Below are 17,249 nucleotides of genomic sequence, written 5' to 3'. Positions count from 1 at the left end.
CTGTTCTCCTCTTTTGGAGAATCCAAAGACTTCTTTAAAACTTCATCATCCGAAGAAGGTCCTGAAGGAACTTGTATTTGGAGATTCAGCTTCTAATTCAAGAAAGATCACTTCCTCATCTTCTGATTTAGTCCTCTCATCATCTATCTGTTCATCTGGTTCTTCAGGCGGTTCATGTATTGGAAAGGTAGAAACCTATCTAACTCTAGCTGTCATCTGCGTCTTGGTTGCTGTATCTAGTTCAGTTTCAGCCTGTGGGATGGGTTTCCCAAAATCTGCTGGTCCCTGACGGGGAGACTCTGGCCTTGGAGCAGGCTGCTGAATTGGGTTAGTGGTTGTTGATGAGGTGATAGTGTGTGTTACTGCATGAGATGGTATTCCCCTAGTGGGTGGTGGAAATAACCACCACCAGCATGTCAGTATATCTTATAAGCTGCAAATGTAGTTCATATTTCTTGCTGTAAGGATAGCATTTATGAGAACATGCACAGCCTGGAGACTAGGTTGTACAGAGGTTCTTATATGACCTTGTATAGAGTACTTTATGTCCCCTAGGTTGAACACCATATTCATTAGCACAGGAAGCTTGCCAAGTTGAATGTTTTGTGGGACTAGATGTGTATTAATGCACCTTCTACTATTCTTGCTTCCAGTCATATGCCTTTCCTTAGTCATCCTTTAAGGGGGACATTTTTAGAATTTCAATTACTTCTTCCTCATACGCCAGATCTCCCTTAAATAACCAGGAAGGGGATTGTGTATGCTCCCTTCTTGATGTTGAAGGGAGGGCCAGTAAAGCATATTAGTTGTGGTCTCTCTATTCTGATGGGAATGTCTTTGCTGATTGCTAAAGTCTCTAAAGTCAGCAGTCCTGACTGGTCGACTTAGTGGAGTCCATAGGTTTCGGTATCAATGCAGGAATGATCAAAGTCATGGTTGATGTTGAGCCAGATGTCAGCGTTAAGGTTGTGGTAGATGCTGACTGTGAAGCTGTAGTCGATATCAATATAGAAGACAAAGTCACAGCAGCTCCTTTTTGCACTTGTCGGGTCAATGTCTATGAAGTTGCCAGTGTGTCGAGTGTTGGTGTTCCTTTTTCTTTAGTTTTATTAAGGTGTTGTCATCATGAGCTCTCTTTTTTACTTTCTTCTCTGAGTAGCTTTGACATTCAAGAACTCACTGTCGATACTGTCTACGCAGTCACTGTCAGAGCTTCTGCAGTCGGGCTAGGCATCACTGTCGGATGTGGGGTGGGCACCGAAGTTGATGTGGGCATTGTGGTCAAATTCATGGACGTTGAGGTTGATGTCAAGGGGCATAAAGCCATATTATACAATGCATCCTTTAAGGAAGAGAGGTCTATCAACAGCTTCTAGTCTGAAGGCTACAGGCCACCTCCAGCCTCAGAAGCAGGATGCCTCTGAATACCAGTTGCAGGGGAGTAACAGCAGGAGAGAGAGCATGCCCTCAACTCCTGCCTGTAGGTTTCCAGCGGCATCTGGTGGGCCACTGTGTGAAACAGGATGCTGGACTAGATGGGCCAGATCCAGCAGGGCTGTTCTTATGTTCTTAACCGTAATTCTCGAGTTTTGAGAGGTTGTTTTTTTTTTTTAAAAGTGACAGATTTTGCATACGTTAGTTTTGTATTCCTCACCAAGGCACAAAACTCATGTCAGTCTGAGGTTCAGAATTTCACCTTACATTTCCCACATAATTTAAATATGTTCCTGTTATTTATGGGAGATATGCTCTGGTAACAGAGCGGACAGTAAAAACAAACAGTTTTCTCTTGCTTCTATACAGGTGTTTGACAGAAAAACTAGCAAGAACCAGAACTTTCCCTTCCTGATGCTGCTGTGGCGACAGTTGGAAAAGAACTGAATCCAACAATACTCTAACAGACACTCCTAACAGACGCACACAAATGTGGGACGGAGCTAGAACAATGGAGCTAGAACATCTTGTGGAGCTTTGAAAGTCCTACCAATGGCACCTGCTGAACATACACAAACCCAGTTGTGTGAATACAACCAGGATCACATCAAGGATTATTAGATTCTAAGAGACATGCTTTAATCTACTTAGATATCGAGGCGGTACCAATTTTTTCACCTTTGTAACCCTTGCCCATAATTAAGGAACAAGACAGAATCTACACTAAAAGATTATGCCATAGAAACATTTTTAAGGGTTTCCTTATACCAAAGCATCTTGTAAGAATGAGTAGGATTTGGACAGCAAGAAGGCAATACAGCTCTTACAAACAATGAAAGAGAGCCACTGGTGTTCACTATCCCATCACTCCAAGACTGGGTTGCTAGTGGGGAAGTGGCAAGCATACTTGTAGGATGCGAAAAAGGTTTTTTAAAAAAACAATACACTTTTACAAGCCTTACAGTCACACTCAGCAGTGGAGCACAATCCAATTGTTTTGGAGTGGCATCATGAACAACCTAGAAAACAATATACATTTGACAACTGTGTAGAGATGTCCCTAGTAACATAGTATAATGAAGAGAAACCCTGCACTCAGTAATGTGTGAAGCTGGGAATTCAGAGACCATACACACAGCTGTGTGGAAAATCCTTTTGCATGCATCCTGAACTAGAAGTGCTGATTATGCACACACCCCAAATTATGAGAAATGACTGAACAATTTGAAATAAACTGTAATTAGACTTGCACAGTAGTAGCTGGGGTGGAGGGGAAAAAGGAGGCAGGTGAATCAATCACAGGTCTTTCAAAGGGGCAAAGTTCTGCTAACAAAGCAAGTTGCCAAAACCTGAGGTACGCAAGTAAGGATGCTCCGTTTCTTCATAATGCATATTTGGACAAAGAACCTGCATTTGCCTGTCTTTCAAGACAACTGTGTTAGCACCTCCTCAGAGTAGTTTTTAGACTCAGAGCTGTACAGGTAGTATCAAATTAGATCAACCAGAACATCAGTAGCTTGTACCTTTTATCTCTTGGTTAAATTTTCTTTAAATGGGTACCATATATCACCAGCAAATGATTCCTGGGACTATTAGCACATTTTGCTAATCTTATTGTGCTGTTTTTCCCAGAGTAGAGGAAAAGAGTTTCTTTTCCTCTACTCTGGGAAAGAGTAGTTTCCCAGACTCCAAAGTAGAGGATCATTCTGAGAAGCAGATGGTGGAAGTATTTCAGTAAGGAATACTGACATACATAAGATCAATATCAATTTATGACAATTTATATATGTATCTTTTGTTTTTAATTGTGTGGAGGACATATTTAAGAAACATGCATAGGCAGCATTCAGAATGAAGCCAAACCATTGAGGTTAGAGGTAATGAAAACATGCCCCCAACCCCACTCCCAGTTATGGCCTTCAAAATTCCACTAGTTTCATACGATTACAACTTCAACAGTGTCTCAGCATCAACACAGAATATGATATACAGAACTGTGTGTACATGGAGACCATGAGCTTTATTTTGAGTCATGTTGCTAGTCTTATGACAAAGAATGCTGCTGGTACGGGCTCCTTTCAAGCCTTGGATGTTTTTCTACAAGTTCTTACAGTTTTCATGGTACATCAACAAGATGAACTAGTTTGCCAGCTAACCTCTATTTTAATATTTAAATTAGAACAGTACAACAACTAGAAAAAGGTCAGTGCTTCAAGTGGCAATGTTTAAGCCACATCAAATCCAATATCTTCCAAAATAAAGATGCAAAGATCTACACTCCAGCATCAGTAGTGCAATACAGTGGCCTTTCCTGAATAAAGGAGCAGAGGCTTATCCACGATAAAAAGCTTTAAATAAGGTAGATTGTTGTCGTTTATATATCAATTCTGCCTACTTGATATAAAATATATCGGGAAAGCTTAAACTGACTTTTACAATCTACATTCAACTAAAGCTCCACTTAAGCAGCATCAATGGAATAAACAATGGGAATGCACTCAATAGAAAAACACTTTCAAACCTACTGCAAAGAACAAAGGACAGAAAGTTGACTAAGTAACTGAACATCTGTAGTGTGTATCAGACATAAAAGAAAGATGGACCCTCTGATTACTTGCACTGTTTTTAATGGACTGAAAGAAATGCAAACTTAGTCCATATCCATTTCTTCAGATGATCTGCTCTGCTGGCAACTGTTTTCTGATTTTGTGTCAGCACCGCTTTGTCCATTCATTGGTCCATTGTGCTCGCTATTAGATTTTGTCTGGCCTTCAGATAGTGGCTCCGCCTTGGGTTTAGGCTTGTAAATAATAGGGTTACATAAACTGTCCAGTTCCTATTTGATTAGAAATTGGAGAAAATAAAAGTTAGTATGATAACTGCATGAGCAATAAGAACACACTGGCATATGAAATAGGTTAGTACTATGAGGTCCATCCATGTCAATATTCCATTAATATTAGTTCTTCATTTAAGAGGTGTGCAGAACATTTCGCTAGCAGAATGTTCCACCTCGAAATGGGGCGTTCCGAGTGTTCCGGGTTCAGAACGCCCTTAAAAAGGGGGCCCTGCTCAGAGATCGGAATAGAACATCCCTGTTCTGGCCTGAATGGTTTGGCAGAATGGAGTCGTTCTGTCGGAACAACCGGCATACCTGGTTGATCTGATGGAATGTTTCATACATTTTGCATTCTGTTCCAAACTTAGAACGGGATACAAAATGCATTTCAGTAACCCCTGCTAACTTGGCAAAGAGGCACCTTTTTAAAGTGGTGATTCTCTTTATTGAGCAGGGGGAGAGTAACTGGCCCTATCCACCTCCAGCACAGTAGCTCCAGTGACTGTTGCTGGTGTCTATCTTATGTTTCTTTTTAGACTGTGAGCCCTTTGGGGACAGGGAGCCATCTTATTTATTTATTATTTCTCTGTGTAAACCGCCCTGAGCCATTTTTGAAAGGGCAATATAGAAGTCGAATGAATGAATGAATAAATAAATAAATAAAATTTCATGCACACCCTACTCCATTTACATAAGTATTTAAGATGATTTACCTTTGATTTTGCTATTATTTCTGCCACTTTCACAACAGGGTCTTGTGTAAGACTCAGTCTGTTCTGTGCATTCATTTTTGAATTCAGCCAGTTCATGGCATCGTTGGTATATTTTTCTACTTTCTCCATGTCAGCAGGATCAATGTGATCATATTTTTCATCCTATGGACAAAAATTTCTTCCAATTCAGAATTCAGCAAAGTAAACAATGTATAGGCTCAACTCAGACATCACAAACGTCAAGGAAGCTGCTTGTATTTTTAAAATTGGTTTTCTTTGATAAATTTAAACTCATTCAATTTTTATAAACATTTATAAAATCACACTTACAGAATATACATCAGATCTTCAAAAGGTATGAAGTGCCTATGCAGCATTTTAAACAATGCACAAACACATACCAAATGTCTAGTTTTATGGCATTTTTCTTTTAGCCTGTGAATTCAGTATTCCCCAAGCAAATTCTAGGAATTTGGCTGCAAATTTCTTTCTTATCTGCAACTCTTTCAGAATAGTCACTTGGTGCTATCTATAGTAAATAACCTGCTTTATCAAGCTGCCTATTATTTTTAGATTGCAAGAACACAATGCAAATAGGAGGGAAAGACACACACCATAATTCTTCCTTTTTTGATTACAGGTTCTGAACCATCTAATTCTGATAAAGCATTACTTTTCCCCAAAAAATCTTAGTGGAGGGTTTAGAACAGGTTTGCTCAACTTAGGCCCCCTGGCTGTTTTTGGACTACAACTCCCATAATTCCCAGCCACATTGGCCAATAGCCAGGGATTATGCAAGTTGTAGGCCAACATCTGCAGAAGGGCGGAAGTTGAGTAGCCTGGGTTTAGAAGAATGCATTTACAGAAAACACTGGTTTCACAGGCGATATTAAGTGTCAAAGGAGAGGGGGGGATGGAATGTCTGCATGTACTGATAAAAGTGGAAAAAAGAAAATGTCTACATATAATGATAAGCAGCAATGAGTAAAATTGCTGGTCTCTCTTGCTAGGCAGTGCCACTGTTAAAATAACTAGACTGCATAAGATGCTGCCCTACTGTGATTTGTAAATACAGTACAGCTTTGGTTCACACATGCATATATACCATTTGATAACTCATGGCTAAATGTATGAATTTACTCTACTGGAAAAGCGCAGTTTGATTAATATGAATATTTTAAAAATAAGAACCGCCCTGCTGGATCAGGCCCAAGCAGAATTCCCTCTAACAGAGATTCCCAGATGTTACTGACTGCAACTCCCAGAATCCCCAGCTGCAATGACTTTTGCTTTGGGTTTATGGGAGTTGTAGTCAACAACATCTAGGAATTCCTGTTAGAGGGAACACTGGGCCCAAGGCCCATCTAGTCCAGCATCCTGTTTCACACAGTGGCCCACCAGATGCCTCTGGGGAGCCCACAGGCAAGAGGTATGTGCATATCCTCTCTCCTTCTGTTGTTCCTCCCCTGCAACTGGTATTTAGAAGCATCCTGCCTCTGAGACTAGAGGTGGCCCACAGCCACCAGATTAGTAACCAGTGATAGACCTGTCCTCCATGAATTTGTCTAAGCCCCTTTAAAGCCATCTAAGCTGGTGGCCATCACCACATCCCATGGAGAGGAATGCCATAGATTAATTATGTGCTGTGTGAAAAAGTACTTCCTCTTACGGGTCCTAAATTTCCCGACCTTCAGTTTCATGGGATGATCCCTGGTTCTAGTGTTGTGCATGAGAGAGAGAAATTTCTCTCTGTCCACCTTCTCCACTCCATGCATAATTTTATACACCTCGATCATGTCTCCCCTTAGTCACCTCTTTTCCAAGGTAAAGAGCCTCAGAAGCTGTAGCCTAGCCTCATAGGGAAGGTACTCCAGGCCTCTGATAATCTTGGTTGCCCTCTTTTTGCACCTTTTCTAGTTCTACAATACCCTTCTTCAGATATGGTGACCAAAGCTGTACATAGTACTCCAGATGTGTCTGCATCATAGATTTGTATATAAGGGCATTATAATATTAGCATTTTTATTTTCAATCCCCTTCCTAATGACTCCTAGCATGGAATTAGTCTTTTTCACAGCTGCTGCGCACTGAGTCGACACTTTCAATGAGCTGTCCCCCACGATCCCAAGATCTCTCTCCTGGTCAGTCACTGGCAGATCAGATCCCATCAGCGTATATGTGAAGTTGGGGTTTTTTGCCCCAATTATGCATCACTTTACACTTGCTTACATTTAACTGCATTTGCCATTTTGTTGCCCACTCCCCCCCATTTGGAGAGATCTTTTGGCAGTTCCTCACAATCCATTTTGGATTTCACTGCCCTAAATCTCTCTCTCTCTCTCTATCCGTTCAGTCGTGTCCGATTCTTGGTCACTCTATGGATCACTGCACTCCATGCCGTCCTATTTTGGACAGCTTCCTTTAAGTCCGCCATGGTCATTCCAGTGTCATTTTTTAATATTATCCAGCCACGAATTTACCCTGTCTATGTGTGGGTAATTGAAATCACACATTATTACTGCCCTGTCTCTCTCTGATACGTCTCTTATTTGCTTCTCCAACTCCAGGTCACTCTAAGCGCTTTGATCCGGAGAGCGATAGCACACCCCTAGTAACACATTTCCTTTCAGTCCTCGTAATGTTACCCATAATGATTCTGGTCCACCTAGGTTTTCTAGCTTATTAGAATCTATCTCTTCTTTGATATATAGTGCTACTACTACCCCGATCCTCCCCTCCCTGACCCTTCTGTAGAGTTTATATCCAGGATTAACCGTGTTCCACTGGTTAAACAGGCTGCTCAGCTGTAACTCTTGATCTGGTAGTGATCTGTTCTGTGAGGTCCCCGTGCAGGCACAGAACTCATTCATTTTGAATGCAACAGATCACGATCCAGATCCCACCAGGCTTCCGTTACACCCACTATAAAGAGGTTGCTCACCCATAACTGATGATCTGGTAGAGATCCATCGATATCCGTAAGAATGGGCTCAGCACCTACATGGAGACCATGCGGTAGCTATGCCGCAACTTGTCAAGGCATCTAGGCCCCGCCCCCACGCGTGCAGTATGTTATTTAAGGGTGGCTGGACATCACGTTCCTCAGTTCTTGGAAGACCACCGAGGAGGACAACCAACCAGTTGAACAGGTGAGTTCGCAATGTTGACACGTAGAACCAAGAGCATTGGCGAGCACACAAGCATGTACATAGCAGAGCATTACTACAGAGGGGTGGATCGGGAGGGTCTTATGGATGTCGACAGATCTCTACCAGATCATCAGCTACAGGTGAGCAACCTGTTTATCTGGATCGAGATCCAGTGAGATCCATAAGAGTGAGTGATTAGCAAGCTCCCTAAGGAGTAGAGTACAGAAGTGCTATTGCAATACCCTTTTAAGTACACTTTTTCTGAAGCTCGCCTCTGCAGCAGAGCACACACCTATGGCATAGTGCTTGATGAAAGGCATCTCTGAGGACCATGTTGCTGCTTTACAGATATCCAGGAAGGTGCTCCCCGAGAGTTGTGCTGCCAAGGAAGCATAAGCCCGAGTAGAGTGGGCCTTGATGGCTTCTTGGTGGAGACTTGTTCTTGTATGTGAGTATGATTAGCTCAACTAGCCACCTTGACAGACGCTGTCTGGAAAGAAAGGAGCCCCTGGTAGCGCCCTTGTAGGCAACAAAGAGACGTGGTGTAGCTCTAAATTCTTTAGTGTGGTCCAGATATTACATGAGTGATTGACGCACATCAAAGGAGTGTATGGCACATTCAAGGTTGGTTGAAGGTCCTCTAAAGAAGGTTGGGAGGACAATGTCTTGGTTCAGGTGGAATCCTGAGACAATCTTTGGTAAAAGGGATGGGTCCAAATGCATGAGGACCTTATCCTCATAAAATCTTGTGTATGGTGAGTCTATTCTTAGGGCTGTCAGCTCACTCACCTGTCGTGCTGTGGTAATTGCCACCAGGAAGGCTGTCTTAAGGGAGACTAGCCTTAAGGATGACGTAGCTATAGGTTTGAAAGGAGCCAGCGTTAATGATAAAAGTACTAGATACAGGCTCCAGGACTCCACGGGTGCCTTGATTGGTGGAAAGACATTAGCGAGGCCCTTCAAAATAGCCTTGCACTGAGGTTGCGAGAACAAGGTCTCGCCCTCGCATCCTGGGTGTTTCGAGGAGAGGGCGGCTAACTAGACCTTCAGTGAAATGTTAGCTAAGCCCTGTGACTTCAACTTGGACAGATACTGGAGCATGACCCGGATAGAAGCACGTCTTGGTAGAAAACCTTGGGTCTTGGCATACGCCTTAAACCTGAGACACTTTTCTAGGTAATTCCATCTAGTAGAAGGCTTCCACTGATTTAGCAGAATCTTGTCTAGAAGCTTATTTGCCAGGCAGTCGGATGAAGGCTGTTGACGTCTGGGTGCAAGACGAGCCTGTTGTCCTGAGAGAGGAGGTTCGGTACCTACAGTAGACGGTGGTATTGATTCTTTGACAGTTTGCGTACTTGTGGAAACCAAGGTTGCCTTGGCCACCATGGTGTCACAAGGATGCAGGTCATTGGTTCAGACAGGAGATGAGCCTCCACACTGGCGATAAGTGGTTGCGGTGGGAACATGTAAGGAGTTTCCCCCAACCAGTCCAGTTGAAAAGCATCTCCCAAGGACAGGCAATCATGTCTCGCCCTGGAGCAGGAGCAGTCACATTTTGTGTTGTTGGAGATCGCAGACAGGTTTATCGTAGGCTGCATCCAGCAATGGAACAGGGGAACTATGTAATCGGAGTTGAGTTCCCACTCGTGTTGTTGCTCTTGGAGGAATACAAATAAGAACATAAGAACAGCCCTGCTGGATCAGGCCCAAGGCCCATCTAGTTCAGCATCATGTTTCACACAGTGGCCCACCAGATGCCGCTGGAAGCCACAGACAGGAGTTGAGGGCATGCCCTCTCTCCTGCCATTACTCCCCTGCAACTGGTACTCAGAGGCACCCTGCCCTTGAGGCTGGAGGTGGCCCACAGCCCTCCGACTAGTAGCCATTGATAGACCTCTCCTCCATGAAATCATCCAAACCCCTCTTAAAGCCATCCAGGTTGTTGACTGTCACCACATCCTGTGGCAGAGAGTTCCACAAGTGGATCACGCGTTGTGTGAAAAAGTACTACAGTTTGTTGGTCCTAGACCTCCTGGCAATCAATTTCATGGAGTGACCCCTGGTTCTAGTGTTGTGTGAGAGGGAAAAGAATTTCTCTCTCTCCACTTTCTCCACACCATGCATGATTTTATAGACCTCTATCATGTCTCCCCGCAGTCGTCTTTTTTCTAAACTAAAAAGCCCCAGGTGTTGTAGTCTTGCCTCATAAGAAAGGTGCTCTAGGCCCCTGATCATCTTGGTTGCCCTCTTCTGTACCTTCTCCAGTCCAACAATGTCCTTTTTAAGATGTGGTGACCAGAATTGTACTCAGTACTCCAAGTGTGGTCATACCATAGTTTTGTATAAGGGCATTATAATGTTAGCCGTTTTATTTTCAATCCCATTTCTAATGATCCCTAGCATGGAATTTGCCTTTTTCACAGCTGCCGCACACTGAGTTGACACTTTCAATGAGCTGTCCACCACAACCCCAAGATCCCTCTCCTGATCCATCACCGACAGCTCTGATCCCATCAGCATATACTTGAAGTTGGGGTTTTTCATCCCAATGTGCATCACTTTACACTTGCTAACATTGAACCGCATTTGCCATTTTGTCGCTCACTCCCCCAGTTTGGAGAGATCCTTTTGGAGCTGCTCACAATCCGTTTGGGATTTCACTACCCGGAAGAGTTTGGTATCATCTGCACATTTGGCCACATCGCTGCTTACCCCTGCTTCTAGATCATTTATGAATAAATTTAAAAGCACCGGGCCCAGTACAGATCTCTGGGGGACCCCACTTCTTACTTCCCTCCATTGTGAAAACTCTCCATTTATATCTACCCTCTGTTTCCTGTCTTTCAACCAGTTAGCAATCCACACATGGACTTGTCCCTTTATCCCATGACAGCTAAGTTTCCTCAGGAATCTTTGATGAGGAACTTTGTCAAAAGATTTTTGGAAGTCCAGGTAGACTATGTCAACTGGATCACCTTGATCCACACACTCGTTGACACTCTCAAAGAAGTCCAAAAGGTTGGTGAGGCAAGATTTACCTTTGCGGAAGCCATGTTGGCTCACTCCCAGCAGGGCCTGTTCTTCTAGGTGCTTTACAATTTTATCCTTGAGGATGCTTTCCATCAATTTGCCTGAAACGGACGTTAGACTAACTGGCCTGTAATTTCCTGGATCGCCCCTGGATCCCTATTTGAAAATCATTGTTACATTTGCTACTCTCCAGTCCTCTGGTACAGAGCCCGATTTCAGGGATAAGTTAAATATTTTGGCAAGGAGGTCAGCAATTTCACATTTGAGTTCTTTGAGGAATCTTGGATGGATGCCATCCGGCCCTGGTGATTTGTTAGCTTTCAGTTTTTCCAGACAGTTTAGAACATCATCCCTTGTCACTTCTATCTGACTCAGCTCTCTAGCCTCCATCCCTAAAAAGCCTGGTTCAGGAACAGGTATATGCTCAGTATCCTCTGCCGTGAAGACAGATGCAAAGAACTCATTCAGCTTCTCTGCAACCTCCATATCCTCCTTAATTATCCCTTTCACTCCCTCATTGTCTAATGGTCCAACTGCCTCCCTGGCAGGTTTCCTGCTTCTGATGTACTTAAAGAAGTTTTTGTTATTCCTCTTGATACTTTTGGCTAAATGTTCCTCAAACTCTCTTTTTGCCTCCCTTATTGTCACCTAGCATTTCTTTTGCCAGAGTTTGTGTTCCTTTCTGTTCTCTTCGTTTGGACAGGCCTTCCAATTTCGGAAGGAAGTCTTCTTCCCTTTTATGGCTTCCTTGACGGTACCCGTTAGCCATGCTGGCATCCTCCTGGCCTTAGTGGTACCTTTCCTCCTTTTGGGTATACAATCTAACTGGGCTTCTAGTATTGTGGTTTTGAGTAAACTCCATGCACTCTCCATACACGACTCAGATTGTCTGCCGAGATATTCTCCAAGCCCTTGATGTGAATTGCCACTGGTAAAACATGGTGTCGGATGCACCAATGCCACAGCTGAACATTGAGAGCGCATAATGTGCGAGACACAGTTCCGCCCTGGCGGTTGACATAGGCCTGAACTGTCATATTGTTCAGGTGTATCTGGACAGTTCTGCCCTGTATGAGAGGCAGAAATGCATGGAGTGCTTGAAATACACTGAGGAGCTCCAGGAAATTGATGTGTAAGCAACTCTGCTGTGCTGTCCACTTTCCTTGAATTTGACAACCCTTGCACTGTGCCCCCCATCCCAGAAAGGAGGCATCTGTTGTGATCCAGGCAGATGGTAATGGAGTTTGGAAAGGAACTCCCTCCAGAAGGTTCCTGTGGTCTGACCACCACGGCAGTGATTTCAGAATCTGTGGTGGAAGAAGTAGGCGCTTCCACTGGCTGTCCACATCTGGGTGGAATAGTGACAGAAACCACAACTGGAGTTTCCACATCTTCAGCCGTGCATATCGGATCACTGCATTGCAAGAAGCCATCAGGCCTAGAAGTCTTTGCATGGAATGTGCTGGTTGCAATGGTTGATCTCAAAAGTGATTCACTAGGCTTTGAATACGGAGGTACCGGTCCTCTGGCAAGAATGCCCTTTGGTTTTTCATGTCCAACACGGCTCCTATATAGGTGGTGACTGGAACTGGTTCCAAATGCGATTTCTTCCAGTTGACCTGGATGCTTAAGTCCTGGAGAAGGGTCAGTACATATTGGATCTGCGAAAGTAACTTGCTTTTGTGCTTGGATGTCAGGAGCCAGTTGTCCAGGTAAGGATATATGGAGACGCTGTGTGTCTGCAAATGGGCGATCACCACCGCCATCCACTTGGTGAAAACCCTTGGGGTGGCGGACAGTCTGAAGGACAATACATTGTATTGGTATACTTGGCGGCCTAAAGTGAATCTTAGGTACTTCCTGTGGCTCGGTCTGATGTTGATATGGAAATAGCCATCTTTGAGGTCCAGCATTACAAGCCACTTCTCCCCATAAAGAAGTGGTAGTATTTGTTGCAACGCCATCATTCGAAGTTTCCGGAAATGAACGAATTTGTTCAGGTGGCACAGGTCTATAATGGGGTGCAAGCCCCTGTCCCGCTTAGGAATCTGAATGTAGTGGGAGTAGAACCCGTCCGACCTGGCTGTCCACAGCACCAGAATGTTTGCCTCCTCCTCCAACAGTTCCTTTACCTCCTCCTGCAGTGTGGCAGAAGGAAAGGTGAATCTCATCCCCGTGAATCATGGTGTCTCCCTGAATTCTATGGAATATCCGGAGGATATGATCTTCAGGACCCAGCAATCTGATGTTTTATGGTACCATGCGGGGGCATGGCTTGCCAATCTGATGGAAGGAGATGGCAGATAGGGATCGATGGTGTGTTCTGTTTTCGGAGATGTTGGATCCCCCACAGGTGGGAATGGGGAGAAGGGTGGTGCCGGTGGACGGGCTTGAATCTCAAAGACGCTTCTGGACGTCTGATGTCTTAGTCACACGGGACTGTGTCGATTTTGCCTTGCTGGAGTAAGTCTGCTTTTGGTATGAGATGTGTTGCTGTCTAAAGTCCCGACGTTCTTGCTGGTGGTATGAAGGTGACCCGCTTAAGAACCACTGGGCTTGCAGCCTCCGCTAGCCCAATTTCCTCCCATCATGTGAATAGCCTCACAGGCTTTCAAGGCGTTTAGACGTGGGGGTTAAAGTGTGGAGAACCTCCCAAGCGCACTTTGCAGCCCTATTAATGACTGGGAGCATGGGTCAACAGAGCATCCTGAAGACCAGTGGGGGACGGTGCCCAGTCTCCTGTCAAGTCAATGAACTGCTGGCACTTCTCAGGTGGTGCCGTAGGCTCCTAACTGGCCCCAACATGGTCGATACCGAGCCGGAATCGTGATTGCGGTGGCCGTTTCCAGAACAGAAGCACTGTCTTTGTTGATCCACGGTTGAGGTCAAAGATCTCAGCGCTGAGATCGACAACTTGTGGTGAGCTGATGGTGCCTAGGTCGATGGTCTCTGATGACCCGATGTCAGGATCAACACTGAAGGACTCTGGTGTCCCAGGGTTGAGCTCGAATACCTCTGGTGACCTTTCGACACTGATTTTGTCGAAGTGAAGGTAGGCGTCGAAACAGGCAACTTTGAAGGTGACGTTGAGGACAATTTTGGAGATGTTTTTCATGGCATCCCTGGCGTCGAGGGACTCAATATGTCATCGTAAACCGCAGCTCGCAAACACAGGGCCCTGTTCTTGCGAGTTTGCTTGGAGAAGGAGAGGCAAATTTTACACGCCAAAACATGTCTCCTAAGCATATCAAGCACAAGTCATGCAAACTTAGAGGGGAGTTTGGCCTTGCAGCCCTCACACCTCTTAAATGTTTTTCTTTCTTCAGCCATTTTACAAGGGTTAGTCAAATCCGTCCCAGGGTCAAAAACACCAATCTTTCTCCTCAGCCAGTCAAAGTTCAAAACCAAACAAATTCCATCAGCCAGTCCAGGACATACACAATCGAAACATGTCAGTCAGGAAAAAAGGGGTCATACACAAAGAATCCGAATAGAATTTTTTTTTTTTTTAAAAAAGATCAAACTCATGAGGAACTTTCTGTCGGAATAGCAGACCGAGGTCCAAACACTAAGGCGGTCGGAAAAGAACTGAGGAACGCGATGTCTAGCCGGCCTTAAATAACACGCTGCATGCATGGAGGTGGAGCCTGGATGCCTCGACCAGCTGCGGCATAGCTACCACATGGTCTCTGCGCAGGCTCAGAGCCCATTCTTATGGACCTCAATCCAGATATCTATGTTTCATTAGTAACCAAGCACTCCAGCTCACCCATCTTCTCTCAGAAGCTTTTGGCATCGGTATATAGACATCTGTACATCAAGTCCCTCACCTGGTGTTGGCGTGTGATATCCCCCTTACCAGCCTTTGACCTATTTGGCAAGTTGTCATGTGTTTCCTTCTGCTCAACTCCTAGTTCTACTCTGTCCCCTTCTGGTTTATTCTAAACATGTGCACCCCCGCACCTTAGGGGATTTTGCTGGCTGAACCAGATACCTCCCAGTTCCTGTTGGCAACCCCCCAGGCATCATTTTAAAAGCTGCTCTGCAACCTTTTTAATTTTAAGTACCACCAGTCTGGTTCTATCTTGGTTCATTTGCAGCCCGTCCCTTTTATACAGGCTTCTCTTTCCCCAATGTATCCCAGTGCCTAACAAATCTAAAACCTCCTCCTGGCACCGTATTATCCCTCAGCTCACCTATCTTGCTCTCCCCACGTGTGGAACAGGTAGCACTTCAGAGAATGCTACCTTGGAGGTCCTGGACTTCAATATGTTACCAAGCAGCCTAAATTTGGCTTCCAGGACCTCACAACTGCATTTCTCAGCCAATGAGCACCAACCAGCTGACTCCTCCCCAGCACTGCCTAAAAGCCTACCCAGACTCAGCGTGACATCCTGCAATCTTCGCACAAGGAAGGCAAGTCACTGTGCAGTCTACACACGGGTCACAGACCTGCACGTAGACTGTATTATAAATACATAAATAAATTTGGGTTTGATCAGTTTTTGTGATCACTTTGACATGCAGGTTATCAACTCTGTTGCATTCATCCAGTGAGGACTATGCATGCACAGATCAACTCTCATATGTCCAAACTCTCTTTCCCGTGTGGCCTTTCCTTCCTTCATGATTTCTAGGAAACAGTGTTCTCTCACTCACTCCAATCCTTTGGGGGGGGGGGGGCGGGGGCGCCTCTCTTCTCTCCTCATTACTTTTTGGGTATTACTCTAGGTTATCATCTTTTCCACAGAACAAACTTAAATATTCCAAATTCTTCTATAGATTTGGACATGCAAACTGGTGATAATTCACTCCATCTCTTATACCGATATTTAAACTGCTTCCAATCTAAATAATTAAACTGTTTGGCCTTCAAATATTCCAACTTGTCAGTTGCCACACCTTGGAGTAATGGGAATATGCAACTGTGTTACTACAATATGCTAATATAATTAAAGAAGAAAACATTAAGGCACTGCAGTGCAAAAGACAAGACTCTTTTTTTTACCCTTTAACAAAAGATTTTCTTGCCAAAAACCTCATTTGCCAAGTTATGCAGGAGTAATAAGTAGCACAACAAAAACTGTACATGCTGGTCTTGTCATTTAGAAATATGCAATATCTTGTTCCTACCTTATTTTTGTATCCTTCCACAGCTTTCATAAGTAGCTGGAGTTTCTTTCCCAAATCATTTAAAACTTTTGGCCTCTCTTCATGTTCCATGTACCTATCATGAATAGGGCCACCAAATTTCTACAAAAATTAAAAGAACCACCAGATGTAGGTAACATTATTCCTTAAAGCTGGAGAACAACTATAGAATTATACTAACAAAATGGTATATTTAAAGTGCAAGTGGCTGTAAGTTACTAATACAGAACATGAACTCGGTAATATCAGGCATCAAACAAGCTAGCTATCCTGGCAAAGGAAGCCACAGGATTCAGACTTGCACAAAATATTAGCAATAGGGATGTGCGATTCGGTTCGGCGGTTCGGATCCGAACCGGTTCGGATGTCCCATAGGCCTGTATAGGCCTTCAAATTAAGTTTAAAGTGTGTCCTCCATTTTGTGGCTCCTTCCTGAAACTTTTGCTCTGGCATCCATTTTGTGAGGCTATTTTTCAGGCATTGCATTGGCTGCGCTATTGATCCTTTGATTGGCCAGAATGAGTCCTTTGCTCTGGTAGGCTGCTTGGCTGTTGCACTGTTGAGAGCTGGCACCCTGTTGGCCGGGGGGGGGGGGGAGTGCAAAGGTGGGGGCTCCCAAAGGAGGGAGTTTCAAACCTATATAAACCAAGCCTCTTGCCTAGAAAATTCTCTTTGGCTGCAGTTGTGGGATCATCATCTGAGACCCTTGCTTGCTCCTTTGCTGCTGGTGTCTGTGAGTCCCTGACTGTGTCCTATAGTGTGTCTCTGTGTCTCTCTCTGTGTTGTTGTGCCACCTTCTTTTGTCCATCTGCCCTCTGTGTCTGTCTGTCTGTCTCTTCTCTTTACTTACTTTACTTTTTTCTTAACTTTTCCCAAATTTTCCTGTTGTTTTTCTTCTGTTGTCTGTCCTCCTTTCCTCACCCTCCCCCCCAT

The 17,249-nt window shown here is 44.3% G+C and overlaps 1 protein-coding gene across 1 annotated transcript in view; it reads right to left on the bottom strand.

Annotated features, from left to right (window-relative positions):
- Nucleotides 1-3,429: 3,429 nt before the first annotated feature.
- The window catches only part of HSPA4L (heat shock protein family A (Hsp70) member 4 like), an 81,322-nt gene continuing 67,502 nt past the window's right edge, over nucleotides 3,430-17,249 (bottom strand). The window contains exons 17-19 of the mRNA XM_053258613.1: nucleotides 16,299-16,418; nucleotides 4,987-5,148; nucleotides 3,430-4,270 (exon numbers count right to left, since the gene is read on the bottom strand). Coding sequence (XP_053114588.1) covers nucleotides 4,085-4,270; nucleotides 4,987-5,148; nucleotides 16,299-16,418 — 468 coding nt within the window. The 3' untranslated portion in view covers nucleotides 3,430-4,084. The remainder of the gene's footprint in view (nucleotides 4,271-4,986; nucleotides 5,149-16,298; nucleotides 16,419-17,249) is intronic.

The sequence above is a fragment of the Hemicordylus capensis genome, chromosome 5, assembly GCF_027244095.1.
Source record: "Hemicordylus capensis ecotype Gifberg chromosome 5, rHemCap1.1.pri, whole genome shotgun sequence".
In the NCBI taxonomy this organism is placed as follows: Eukaryota; Metazoa; Chordata; class Lepidosauria; order Squamata; family Cordylidae; genus Hemicordylus; species Hemicordylus capensis.
This window is presented reverse-complemented; position numbering and strand designations above follow the sequence as displayed.